The sequence below is a fragment of the Protomyctophum parallelum genome, assembly GCF_964188405.1.
Source record: "Protomyctophum parallelum genome assembly, chromosome: 14".
NCBI classification, from domain to species: Eukaryota; Metazoa; Chordata; class Actinopteri; order Myctophiformes; family Myctophidae; genus Protomyctophum; species Protomyctophum parallelum.
The window spans coordinates 20,044,682-20,059,528 of NC_139709.1; the positions used below are offsets into that span (position 1 = coordinate 20,044,682).

The 14,847-nt window shown below is 41.8% G+C and overlaps 1 protein-coding gene across 1 annotated transcript in view; it reads right to left on the reverse strand.

Annotated features, from left to right (window-relative positions):
- Positions 1-5,291: 5,291 nt before the first annotated feature.
- The window catches only part of LOC310871163 (unconventional myosin-VIIa-like), a gene marked incomplete at its 5' end in the record, with an annotated part of 34,568 nt that continues 25,012 nt past the window's right edge, over positions 5,292-14,847 (reverse strand). Inside the window, 14 exon segments of the mRNA XM_083782652.1 lie at positions 5,292-5,415; positions 5,506-5,625; positions 6,676-6,759; positions 6,843-6,959; positions 7,523-7,708; positions 8,870-8,976; positions 9,292-9,376; positions 9,788-9,904; positions 11,565-11,670; positions 11,832-11,987; positions 12,137-12,279; positions 14,176-14,178; positions 14,181-14,343; positions 14,715-14,839. Of these exon segments, the coding sequence (XP_083638778.1) occupies positions 5,320-5,415; positions 5,506-5,625; positions 6,676-6,759; positions 6,843-6,959; positions 7,523-7,708; positions 8,870-8,976; positions 9,292-9,376; positions 9,788-9,904; positions 11,565-11,670; positions 11,832-11,987; positions 12,137-12,279; positions 14,176-14,178; positions 14,181-14,343; positions 14,715-14,839 (1,608 nt within the window). The 3' untranslated portion in view covers positions 5,292-5,319.

Sequence of the window (14,847 nt, forward strand, 5' to 3'; positions counted from 1 at the left end):
GCGCCTGACTGTCAGCATCCAGTTCACTTCGCTCGCGAGCGGAGCTTTGATTGTAGAAAGCAGTGTTGCCAGGTTTGCGAGAAAAACAAGCAAACCAGGTCGAGGAAAACAAGCCCCAAAGAAGGGATTGATTGATTGATTGATTGATTGATTGATTGATTGATTGATTGATTGATTGATTGATTGATTGAGTTTGTTGTTCCCCATACACGGGAAAGCCCCCAAATAGCCCAGGTCACGTGACATCATCAGGGATGGAGATCACTAATGTCATAGTAAATGTGACTTGCTATCGCAATACAGTAGAAGTAGCGGTTCAGAGGGAAACCACATCCACATCCTGCATTTCTTTCTCACGTCGAGCTCAGGATGTTCCCCTCCGCTTGCTGCAGCAGGTTCCAGACAGTGCACGTCAGGTGAACTCCAAGTGAGAAATAAATGTGGGAGGCCCTTGGTGTCCATCATGTCCAGCAGCTCAGAGCGTCATGCACGTTTACAAGCGGCTGTGCCGCGCAGGTGGGAGCCGAAGTGGAACAAGCGCTTACAGGTGGCCGTGTCACTGGACTGCAGGAGGTTGTGGAGCTCCTCCAGCGTCATGTCGGCCTGTCCGTTTGCATGGTTGACAAAGACCATTATGTTGATCCTTCCCCATCCATCCTTACTCTTCGATGTCTCCCTTAGTCCCTTTTGACTTATACCTGTCCATTCAAACTCTACACGGGCCTGCCCCAAAGTTATTAGTGCAGCCGAGTTCTAGAGACGAAACTAGAGTTCTCAACAGGCCTGAAAATTAAGGCCCGGCCCTACCTGGGCCCTCATCAAACCCTGTACACTCAAGAGAATGTCCCGCTACCACCCTTAAATCTCCATATATGGAGTTGACCTGTGCTGACATTCCATATGTTGACATGCACTCCTTATCCTTATCCATGGAATTCATTCCATGTTGATCTGACCCCCCATGCCAAAGCGCCAGCGCTTGCCCAGCAGTCTGCCGTCAACAAGGTGGATGCGTGCACAAGACCTCGAGTCGCTTCTCGCCCTCAGGCGACTTACTGGTATAAGCACAGTTTGAGATTGAAATACCCAGAAAAGCACAATGGCTTGTTTACATTGGGGTCCTCCATTTTCAATCCATCAGAACTTTTAATGACATACAAATAAATATAAGTGCCTCTTTATAAAATAAAATTAATATAAATAGACAACTGTATTAGACTTTAAGCCTAGACTGTCTGTAATAAATAGATCTGCTTTTTGAAAATAACCAATTTACAAGCGCTCAATGCATTGCGATGAGACATTTTGTGAGCTTGTAGATCTGCTATTTTCTTGGAGAAGAAGGTGGAAATATTTGGAAGATTTTTTTAAACATTTTAACATTACGGAACCTCCCTAGCACAAAACATTTTCAGATGGGGGGGTCAAATACCGTACATTAATTGGGGGTTCATGAGATGAAAATATTTGAGAACATTACAGACAAATAAGACCAAAGTCGCTTATAATAAGCGCACATGGCAACACTGGTAGAAAGAGAGGAGGCTACTAAACTATCGCGAGAGCTGGGGGCGGGGGCAGTGCTACACCTCTGTAGTACGGCGGTGTCGCGTGGACCCCCCCCCCCCCAAAAAAAAAACACAAATCTACAAGGTATCGTCGCAGCGCGACCCGTCCTATCGATGACTTGTAGATTTGTTATTTTTGGCTACCTATATAAGCAACGGAGGGAGCGCGGTCAGCAGCACAAGGGGAGGAGGGATAGGGATGGCATTTACACCGACACATACACAGCAGTCACTGATCTGGGATCATTTTACACTCCCCCGAAATTGGGATTATGTTCATCGGAAGGCGAATCAACATTGACCCGAGACCAGCTTCTTCTTCCCCACAGCCACACTTAAACAAACACCCTCTCGGAAAAATGGCCGAAAGTTCTTGTGGATGAGATGAGACAGTGTGTGAACGGCTTGAATCAATAATAATACTACGCCGACTATCAGTGATTATATTGACTCATTAACAACCATTATAATAGGTTGATAGGATAGGACATCCGTGAGCGGAATTAAAAGTAGGATAAATAGTAATAGTATATAGGACATAATACAATGACAGTGAGTGGGTTGCGTTAGGTGGGGCTCTCTCATGCGATCCTATTGTTTAGTGTTGAAATACAAGTAACTAGGAGGGGGAGGGGTGCAGGTGGGAGGAAGGTATCGATGTGGTTTGCCCCTATAAGGTCTTTTGTTACAAATTTGGTGCAGTGCATCAGAAGTGCACACACGCACACGCGCGCACGCACACACACACACACACACACACACACACACACACTTTAGTTTGGCCTACATCTTAACCTATCACTTGTCTTTCCATTCATACCTCTGATTCACTTTGGAACATAAAATCACCCCTACTTCAAGAGTGTGTTAAATGTCAGTGAGTGTGCTTGTGCATGCTGTTCCTCATAGACATAGTTGGCATGCCTATGCAAAGAGTCAAACCAATTAGTAAACTGTAGTAGTCTATGCTTCTTGTTTTTGTCTGACAGTCTGAGACATGTCTAACTCCCCCCCCCCCCACACACACACACACTCTATATATATATATATATATATATATATATAATTATATATATATATATTGTTACTCAGACTTACTGTAATCAAATGGAAGCATTTACACTGTAAATTTTACAGTATGTAAATAGGTATTTCACAGGTGGGCTATGTCATGCAGGTTGTTATTACAGTTGCAGTCAGATTGCATCAGTACACTACACACACACACTGAGCTACAAACAATCACACTGCACCCCTTACTGCACCTGCCCATGGTAACCTGATTTTTTTTTTGGTCAGAGGGTTTCCATGGTAACGGAGCAATAGTCTTGACAGGCGATGAGCCGGGTTGTATAAGTAGTCGACGCCACACAGCTGAATGCAGATAGGCACACTCACATGGTGTATTGGTATCCTTTTTACAGATATGAATTTGGAGATGCATTGTGTGGTAAGGAAACGGTGACAGTCAGCTGCATTCCTGAAACATCACATACTGTATGTCCCAGGGAAGGTAAGGAGAGTTGGCTGCCATTTTGGAAACCCACTCAGCCTGTGCAGAGATGACAAATGACTTGCTCCACAAGGTGCCTGTATAATTTATCTTGGCGACTTGGCCTGATAATACATGACTTCTCTACTGTGTGTACAGAAGCAATTACAATTACCATCTGTTATCACAAACTCCCATCATCAGATAAGGCCCAAAAGTTTTTTCTTCTGCCATTTGGAAAGTCTGCCTTTTGCCACCAAACATAAAGCACCAATGCATGCCATACAGCTAGGCGTTAGTAGAACTGTAGCTGCAGGCGTTTTGTTTTACTAGAACTGTAACTGAAAGTAGTGCATTCTGAAACCATATTCTGATATATTGTCAAGCATGTATATCACAGTGTATGATGAAGCCTACTGTATGTTTCATGAATCTGGAACAACTCACTGAGGCTCACAACTCACTTTTGAATACTCCAAATATTAGCGACACAGCAGCATTCTAGAATTTCAGTTTGGAATGCCATTAAGAAGTGGATCCAGCTAACTACACCCAATGTCATGTTCAGTAGTGGAAATTTTGAGGTATTTACTTGCGTAATTCCAAATTCCAAATTCCAAACCTAAATTACTATAGTTATTTGTAGATTTAGATTATTACAAAACATATAACCTAACCACTTCAGCCCTATGTACTGTTGTGTGACGCATTGTGAACTTGTAGATCTGCTATTTTCAAAAGATTTTTAGACATTTGAAAACTACTTTTACTTTTGATGCCATCATGCCAATACTATTTTTACTTAAGTACATTTTGAATTCTGGACATTTACTTGTAACGGAGTATTTCAATATTGCAGTATTGATACTTTTGCAAAAAAGGAAATCTTTTTGTTCTGTCGTGATATGGGAATACATTAAATCATCATTGTATATTCTCTTGGTGGTCTTACCTTTATTTTCAGAATATTTCAATAAAAACAGTTATGGAACCTCTGGGCATGGGTTCACGTGCACAATATTTTACCATCGATGCCATCTAGTGGCTAGTCAAAATAAATGCCAGGGGTGTCTTGCCAAATGTTTGAAGCAAGGATTGAGGAACCTGGGGAAGGACTTCAGCAAACCAAACTGACATCTAAACAAACAAAGAAATAGGACTGTCCTAGTGATATTTTGATTAAATCTATCTCACCCTGGCTAATTATTGTGGAGATTAAGAATAAATCTGTGAAAGCAAGAAAGTATTTGTATTCTAAAATGCTTTATTGTATAATTGACAATAACTAACATTGCAATGGAAACCATTTGAAAGAATAGGGCAGAGCAGAGTGCTACTGAGATATCAAAAATATGAAGACTCCAGTCCTTGTAGTGAAAACGAGGTGGTCGAAGTTAAAACATTTTGTATATGGAGAAGAGGGGTCCCATCGGGACAGGCTTCAAGCACACTCTAGACTCTTGTCTGGAGCAAGGATTAAATTAAAAAGCCTTTATACACTCGACATGGCTATACATTTTAAAAACAATTAAACGCCATTTCATTCAACGTATGTCAAGATTAGACAAATGCACCCCTTTAGTTGTTGATCATATAGAACAAAAACTATTGCGGCTCTTTGGTGACCTTTTTGTTGAAGCCGTATTTTTTAATTTAAAACACTACAGACAGATTATAATATTCCAAATAACTTTTTTTTTCTCAGATACTTACAGGTGCATAGTTTTGCCAAGAACATTTCCATTAGGTGCTAAAGGGAGTATGTCTAAAATCTATAAAAAAAGAAAACAGCAACAACAACACATTACCCCACAATGGAATATTGCTAAACTGGCATATAAGATATATATATAATTTGATGAATATCTGATAAATAGGTTCTCTCTCCTGATTGGATGAAATTGGTGACGCACCTGAAAATGTATTTTCTGTTTACTATTACTAATGTGTCTTTTAGTTCTAACAAAACATATATATCACTTACACTTATGGCACATTTTAAGGCCGGAAAGTATTCTCTATGATTCCAGAGAAATTGAGATACAATCAACATAGCTAGCTCCAGGGGTATAACCTGGTCTCGTTTTATAGAATTAGTCAAAAGCAAACTTTTTTCACAATCACTGGGGTTTTGGTGGGAGAGGGGTTCAGTGAATTAGCGTTCATGGTTAACATCTGTTTTTCTTTTGTGAAATGAAAATCAATAAATAAAGTGTCTAAAAACGATTAAACCTGTACTCTCTTCTTTCCCACAGGGTCTCATGAGAACATCTTGTTTCTCGGCCGCAAAGCAGTCTTCCTCTCTTGCTCATACATGTTGACGTAGGATCTAAGAAGGTCGTCCATTCTGTAGCCCTAGAGTGAACGAGATAATCAGTTGGTTTATCCTACAAACTATAAATAGGGTGAAACATTTCTCTATGAGATACAGGTCGTGCCACTTACATCTGAGGTTTCGCAGGTGAAGGTGCTGGCTCCCAATAGGTTACCGATGGTTATTTGGAAATACGTGGCGTCACTGTACCAGTTGGTGATGCGGTTAAAAGAATGCATCACGAGAAGCTCCTAAAGGGTTTATATCATAATTATTAGACAATAGCAATACTGTTGTTTTATCAAAACTAAATAGCATTTTTATGAAACGACATGATGGAATACAACTGTATTGTAAAATATTCACAACATACTGTACATTGAAGAATAACCAACAGTATGCAGCAGTGGGACATAAATACGACTGATTGAGCTAGTATTCTTACACCGGATGCAGTCAGCGCAAGCTAAGCAGCAAGTGGTGAAAAAAAATCAGACCAATCTGAAGTGAGTGATTGAAAGGTTGGTGACATGATGGGTCAAAGTTGAATTTGCTTGAACTTTTGAGCGGCGCAGACAAAATGCTGCTGCGCTCACAGTCACCCTAGAGCATAACAAGTCTGACAAACAGGTAATCACTCTCAATTAGCAGTCAATATCTGGTGTTTTCCCCTCAGTACCCTCACTCTCTAAACCAGAGAAGAATGTTTTGGCTTTTGTCACTCTAATAGCTCGGAGACTCCTTCCCACACTCACTGGATAAAGGACATCTTGTATTGTCTAAAATTGGAAAAGATTAGATTCTCATTAAACGGATCTTCTGGTAGATTTGGGAGCATATGGGGTTCATTCTTTCAATTTGTCTCTGCTTGAGGATATGTGAGGTCTGGAGTGTTGATTTGTAGGTCTACTGTGGTTGGGGTGCTGTGCTGTAACGCAGATTATGGACGTATCATGGACATGTACTGTTTTGTATTGTCTTGTGTTGTCTCTTTATTGTTCTGCTTTTTATTTTCAACTCTTATTGGGTAAAATGCAATGTGTTTATTTAAAATTTGACTTGTAGGGTTACTGTGGGTTTACTAAAGAGAAGCTGTCAATACTATAATTATTGAAACACCTGACTTGAATGCTTCTGTGAAAAAAACAATAAACAAAGTCAATATCTATTGCCATTGAACACTGCATACAGTGTGAACGTCCCATTATTGAGACAAGAATACTATTACTATAGTGATATAGATATAGTAGATCAGCGAGAAACAATCACCAAGTGTTAGTTAATACGAGTCATGCACAAACCTTTGTCTTTGGGTCTATAAAGCTGACACCTTGCTTGCTGATGACAATTCTGAGCACTATTGGGTAGCTAGGTTCAGTTGTTTGCTGCAAAGAAAAAAATGAATCAGCACTGAAATCACATTTATTTTCTCCCCTGAATAAATCTCCATTCGATCAAGATTGCTTACCTTTACGTCAAAGAAAGCACAGCCGAAGGTCGGCCAGAGGAAGATTTTACTAAGGAAGGCGATTTTGGCCTCGTCCACTGTGATGCCAGCCTGCTGCTTATAGGAGGAGATGATGTGCTGCAAATAATAGCACAGCTCAAATTATTCACTAAAGTTACATCAATAACAGTCACATAAAAGGCACTTATTCCTTGTTCCTCCTTATCCTCACCATTGCCTGTCTTTTGTACTTCTATACTGACCAAAATAGCAATAGCAATAGTCATCTGTGTTTGTCCATAGCAATGGAAGAGTAGATCTGTAAAAGAATAGTTTGCCCATTGAAGTGTATGGAGATACACTTTGACTTCAATGGGCCAACAATTCTTCTACAGATCATTATCCTTGTGCTCCCGGAAGATAGCAGAAAACACCAGCAGTGTAGCAGAGTTACAGTGGGATACACCGTTTGTGATACACTTAAAGGTAAGACATTTAAAGAATCGGATAATATATGATCACATCTGAATCAATGTAACTGGAACTGGAACCAACTGAGGTCTGCGTGAATCATGTAACAATCAAGCATTTTGGACTTCTGTTATCACCACTCTCTCTTTTACATCGCTTTGTGTTTGTCCAATTACATTTTAACCATCCCTTTCCCTTTCAGTCATTTTAAACCTCCATTCTCGTCCTACCTTCTTCCACTCATCAGGGGACATGAGTTTCATCTGGTCAGCAGGAACTAGATCTCTCAGCATCTTGGGGATCATGACAAACTGCGATTTGTCTGAGTCTACCTTGACTCTGAAGAGGAGTCCAGCCAGGCTGATCATGTCCTCCTTGGTACAATTATGCCACCCCCGTAGGTATTTAGGCAGCTCCTGTGGCGGTGAAAAGAGCATCTCATTTATAATCGCTCACACACATCACTTGCTGAAAGGAACATTTCTCCAATCTAACAATGTACCGTATGGCATCGCGATGCATTGTTAGATGCACTGTCGTGCGATGGAGGATATTTCTTCCTGACGCTTGTACTCTGCCACCAACTCAAGGCAACACCGAAGTCAGACATTTCTTGAATAATGCTGACTAAGTCTTAATAAAAGCTAAAGCTTTGACGTTTGACCTTTTTGACCCAAATCTCTTCGGTGTAGCCCATTCTCATAGGCTACACCGAAGAGATTTGGGTCAAAAAGTTGACGTTTGACTTTTTTGACCCAAATCTCTTCAGTGTAGCCCATGCTTAGCCTATGAGCCCTGGGCCTACTACCACATTCCCACCAATTGTCATGAAGATTCACCCATCTGTTCACGTTATTTGGTTCACAGACACCAATAACCTGCCAAGCATGCACACAGTCAGGGTAAATATGTATTTGAATCAGAAAATCAGAAAGAGAACTTAAACAGTATAATAGAGGATAAACAAATGAAAGTGGAAGTGATGACAACATTTGAACTCGAACACTAGCCCCAACTGGAACATGAAGCTTATAAATCGGTACTCTATCCTCAGTAGACTGCAACTGGCAACCCACCTGAAAGTATATTTTCAGTTTATTAAAGAGCTGGAGAGACCTGTTGTGCCTGTATACTATCAGAATATAGAACGTTAACATTTAAATAAATATATATTTTTGGGGCCTTTCTGCCTTTATTTCAATAGTACAGTGGAGACTGACAGGAAACATGGGAGTGAGCCAGGGAGTGGCACGCAGTAAAGGTCCGCCAGGCTCAGGAATCGAACCCGGGACTCGCCAACAGGCTGCACATGAGACTGTAGTACGCTACTTAACCACTAGGCCATCGGCGCACCCAAAGGTTTAACTTTAACTAAGTTGTTTGAACAAAGAAAGTATCACTTACACTACCTTTAAATGAGAGTAAGTGGAGGTTATCTTATTTGGTCCCTCTGAGGGTATTACAGCACTCAACATCTGTTTTTTTTAATGTGCTTTATGAATGCATGGACGTACATACTTTGTGAAAAGGAATTGGAAGTGTTGGAGACTAGAATGTGTTGTGGCTGTGAGTCTGACCTGTGGGAAGTGGAACGACAGGTCAGCGGTTATGTCTCTGCCGGGAGTAACGTTGAACCACAACTTCCTCATGAAGAGGACCAGGTAGGGAGCAGGGGTCGCTATGCCTGGGAAATACATTATATATTCACATCTATAGATTAAAACATAGAACCCAGAAGATGTTTGGTCTGTTTCATTGCTTGGTGATGAAAAGAAAAGGGATTAAGTCACTTGTGACAGAATTATGATGGCAAATCATATTAAGTGATCACATCTCAAGAAAGAAAGAAAGAAAGAAAGAAAGACAGAAAATAACAGCAAAAACTAAATAACACACATACTGTACATCAGGTCTGTACAACCTAATACATATAATACAATGCATGTTTGAAAATGGAACAACAAGATCCATAAACTAATATTAATTAAGGAACCATCACCTTCTTTGACTTTCTTTGCTCTCTTAGGCTGGTCTGTCACCCTTAAACTGTCAAAGAAATACTTCCGGTCGTCCAAACTAACAATCTAGGGGAGAAAAAAGATTGATATATTATGGGAAAAAAGTCTAAAGCTGTCAGTTGTTATTACCGTCCTGTCCCATTGGTAGAAATAGAACAAAGGTGTGTGATTTATATACTGCAATAATAGACAAATAGTTTTTTTAATTACTTTTCCACTATGTCACAATGTATAATATTTGATACTCTCTGTTATCTATCGATTAGAAGTGCATGTTCACACAGATGGAAGCGTTTTTGGTGTTGAAGTCTTGATGTGTTTACAAATAGAAATCTGGCGCCATTCCCTTCTAATGCCTACAGAGCTTAATCAACTCAGTTCTATAAAAAAATCTGAATGCAGTTACAGTCAGAATACAGAAAAAGAGAAAACAAAGAATAAAAAAAAAAAAATCATATTTCTTTTACAATAGCACACCTTTTTGAGTGAGGTCTTCATAAACAGACTGTAGCCGTCGGACGAGCTAAGTCCGAGCGTAGAGGCTATTCCACGACACAGATCCTTGATTCTGGTTGTTGAGGTCACTTCAAACAGCTACAGTGAAAAAGTGACAGTCCAACAGTCATACACTGAATTGTCGACTTTGAGTATATACTGTATGGTACAGTATATCTGTAGACAATTATTTGTGTCATGAGTAAGCTGACAGACCATGTATATTACGTAGCAATAGAGCGTTGCAGTCCTGCCCCCGTTCAGAACGACGAGGGCCCAGGAAATAATTCCCCATTCATTTTACAATAGACGTTTCAAAAAGTATTTAGTTGGCCCAGGCCGTAGCGTAACGGTCTGGGCACCGGACTGGTAATCCAGTCGCAGTGTGCCGCGGGTTCGACTCCCGGACCCGACACGGCCTTTACTGCATGTCATCCCCCCATCTCTCTCCCGTTTCCTGTCAGCCTACTGTCTGTCCCTTCAAAAATCAATAAAAGGCGTAAGCCGCAAAAATAAAATCTTAAAAAACAAAACAAAAAAGTATTTAGTTAAAGACGTTTACGCCATGGACAAAGCCAACTCTTGTTGTGACAAAACATGACAATAAACACAATGTTTTGGGCAGATCAAATAATTAGTAGGAATAAAAACAAAACATAAAGTGTTGTACCCTACCTTTTCCCCCTTTGTCATGATTTGTCACAAAAAGAGTAGGCTTTGTCCACGGCGTAAACGTCTTTAAATAAATACTTTTTGAAACGTCTATGGGGAAAATGAACAGGGAATTATTTCCTGGGCTCTCGTCGGGGGCGGGACTGCGACGCTCCAAAAAAAAGTGTATTAAAATAAATTGATAAATTGCATCAACCTGTATCAATGAGGCAAAACCAAATGTTTGATATGAAATATTTGTAGATGCATTTTCGTGTTATTTATTGGTCACATGTGAAAGGACCAAGCGTAAAGAGGCAAGAGCCAATAAGAAACTAGAAAAAGTGCCCTTCTGGGCACAGGTCTCCACCAGGTTATCCACAGATCCGTGCAGTTAGAGGTAAAAACACTTTTTGGCCAGTTATAGCGCCACCTTGAGGCTGAGTTGAAATTGTTCATGTGGCATTTCGTCCTCGGCCTAGTGGGAATGTGGGTGCACAATTTCACGGAAATCACGCGATGTGTTCATGATTTGCAGCATTTTGTTTGAAACTGAGCACTCCTGTGAACTTTGGAAGCCAATCTTAACCAATCAGGATGGAGTGTGAGAAATCTGAAAGACCTGTTTCGTTGAATGGCTCTAGAGAGACTGTGTACCAATTTGCGTGATGTTTGGACAAAATCTGTAGGTGTACTGTGCAAAAACTTGTTTTGCACAAAGCGGCCTCCTGGTGGCGCTATAACAGGCTGTTCTGGAAAGTTTGGGGCAGAGGTTCATCGTTGGCATCCAGGGAGTGTGTGTTCAAAATATGGCATCGACCGGGTTAACGGTGGCCGAGATTAGCTGTTCACGGACACACGGACACACACACGGACGGACGGACACGCGGACGGACGGAGTGCAAAACATACTCTCCCCACATGCCTTCGGCCTGGTGGAGACAATAAGCAAAGCAAGATAAGTTGCTAACTAATAATGGCATGGTTTAATGTGGATATTGGACTTCATGTAGCCAGTCTATGACATCAGTCATCTAATGTGTACAGTATGTATATGTGTTTGCCTCCAAATCTGGACAAGGTTTCAGTTTATATGGTTTGGTCTTACGTCTTCTGTATCGTTGGGGAAGTGGACTTTGTGGAAGATCTGTGTGCTGTTCTGTTGAACGGCCTCCACTTCCACTAGATGGGGAGGCAGCTGTCTGGGATCCATTCTAACGGCACAAAGAGGTACAACAGAGAGCATTTATGTGTGTTAATTTAACTCTTTAACTTTCAAATAGTCTAAAAACGTTGTGCCGACAGTTGTATTCAGTTTGCATTTTGCTATGCGTGCACAACCCCATCAGTGCATGCTATTTGACCACAGGTGTACCTGACCATGGCGTGTAACCTCTTCAGACAGCCCTTGGACAGAGGGTCTCTGGGCCGCGACTCCAGGAACCGCGTGGCATGTTTCACCAGGTTCTGGCTGGGCGGGAACAGGCCTGTGCACAACCACATGAGCTGCCAGCCAAACTCCATACTCAATCTGAGAGAGAGAGAGAGAGAGATGGAGAGGAGGTTATAATGATTTAGCTTACAGCACTTTCTTTTGCTTACAGCAAAATCATTAGAGCATTTAGTAAGTATAAACGCACGCACGCAGTGACGCACGCATATTCACACACAAGCTAGTACCTGTTGTTGTTGTTGGTCATCTGTCTCATAATCTGGCAGTAGATCTCATCCTGCAGAGCCTCGTACTGGGTGGCAGGTCCAAAGATCTGGTCCGTCAGCTCTAGGGGGCTGCGAGCATGCTTGATGGGGTAGTCCCCCATGTACTTCAGGATGGGTGGCGGCCAAGGTCAAGGAAGACTCCTCTCCATAGAGTATGGGATGGTCCATAGCAAAATAAAAAACCTTAGCGTCACACCAGTTGTTGTTCCGCTCCACTCCATTCTTGAGATATAACCAAATATGTAATTCTGACATTAAACTTTAACCTTTTCCACCAAAGAATGTATCATCTCTATCATCCCAGTAGGGTAGCCTGAACCATTGCCAGAAACCTTCATGAAAATCTGTAGACAGTGTTTGTTCACAGACAGACACGTCAGACAGATGCACACAGCAAATACAATTCACTGCCATGAATGCCATTGCCATTATTTGACTGAATACAACTTTATTTTAACCAATCTGTTTTCTAATACAATAACAGCCATTACCGGTGGCCGTAGCTGAGTGGGTAGACAAGCTGTCGGTAATAATAAGGTTACTGGTTTACCTCTCGGACCTCCCAGACCAGTCTATGTGTCTATGTGTATCCCTGAGCAAGACACTTAACCCCCAACTGGTATTGGCAGTGGCACTGTATTAAATTATTGATGCCACTTCCCCACTGCTACGAATAGTTAGGATGGGTTAATGCAAGGGACACATTTCACATGCTATGCCATAGCATGTGAAATGTGTCCCTTTTGGGGTTACTACCATAGCAGCTATGGTAGTAACCCCAAAACAAGAAAGAGATATGATATTATCATCACCATCATCATCATCATTGCACATCTGCAGTGGTTGGAGGTAACCGGCCTTCGTACGCCTTTGAGACATTTTAACTCTAGTGTTGGGTAGCACATACTGGCTGACAGTGACAAGTAGTACTGTCTTAAGGTTATAATATCTCTCCTGGCCAATCAGGGATTCTGTCTGTCTTGGTGGGGTAGATGTTTCATAGATCTCCGATATGGGATAAAACAAAACAGACCAGGTACATTGCAGTTAGAACTGCAGACTCACTCCCAATCTTCTGCCGTAATCTGAAGACGCATCTCTTCAGACTCCACCTTAGCCCGTAGCACTTGCTAGTAGCCTCAACGACCTTGCAGGCTTATCCAAAGGCTAAAATGTAATTTAGATGCTATATTCACAGATGCCAGGTCATTTGTAAACCTGGCATATAGTCACTATACACACCAAGAGTGTATAGTTTCAAAGTACACATTATAGATATTTTGATATTATACTGTTTAGACTGATGATAGGTTCTTATGATCCTATGATAGGCTCTTGTGATCTTATGACAGGTACCTATGATCCCAGATTACTATTTTCTATGCATTTGATGCATTACCATGTATTTTCCTTGCTTGTGCTTAGTGCTTACTTGCTAACTTAACTGCAAACATAGTGTAGCATTGCGCGGAAGCGGGGATTGAACCCGGGGCTCCCACTCGCCAGACCAACACACAACCTACCGTGCCAATAGGGCTGAGCCCGATTGGCAGGTCTTGACTGAGGGCTACAATCACCCCGATAACAAAAAAAGTTGACTGTGACATTTCGCTCGAAACATCACAGTCAACTTTTTTGTGCAAATAAAGGCACTTCACTAGCATCGGAGCCCACAGTGTGCGAGTATCTTCATTTCCTTATCTGTGTATACTACTACTCAACGCTCGGCACCTGCCCAAGTTTGGGTTGGATGTGCATGTCTTTGTACCTTTTTCGGCTACAATCAACCCCCCAGTCTTTGAAGCGCGTCCTCGCGCTTCTCACTTCACACCGGGGACCGCCGCACACGATGTCCCTCATGTCCCTCACACAAGGATATTACACTTACGCCAGATTGTAGCATTGCGCGGAAGTGGGGATGTTGCGGGCTGGGTCTTGGCTGGGGGCTACAATTGCAAAATCATAAACATAAAACATATGGACTGCAGCTTGATTTTTACTTTAGAAGGATATCAGTGAAGGCGTTACAGGCCAGGGGGTTGAGCTCAGAGTTACGGGCCACGCTAGGCAGCAGCGGCTGTTTGAGAGGTTCTCTGGAGCAGGCCCACAGTTTCTCTCTGGTGCCCCCTCTGGACGTGCCATGGCGTCCCCCATCCTTACTTGGCTGTCTGTGAGTGACATGTGGCAGAACGTGACATTCTGTGAGAGTCATTTGTAGCAGAGTTGTGGTCAAGAATGGAACAGCTGAGATCAACACACAAAATGACAATTAGACAGTATACTGTACATACACAGTATTACACACACAGGCTACAGACAGAAAATTTGTTGAAAGCAAGAGAATGAAGGTTTTTGTCACCATCTGGAAATTTGTGTTGCATTTTTTGACCAGGTCTCTAAAAATGACTGCTACCCTGCTGTGTTTAGAAATATAGGTAAATTGTCACACACAGCAAGTATGAATCTTCAACTGCTTTATCTCTACATCACATGGCAGACGTTTCGGCTATTAGTGTCACCCTGCTGTGTTTCTCATCACCTGAAGTTCTCAATGGAGAACTCTCTGAGGGACATGGGGGCCACTGCTTCATCTCTGCCTTTTGGTGATGGTGGTGTTGACGACATCCTCCTCTGGCTTCCCTCTCGACTCACAGTGAGCAGTTTCTAGGTGG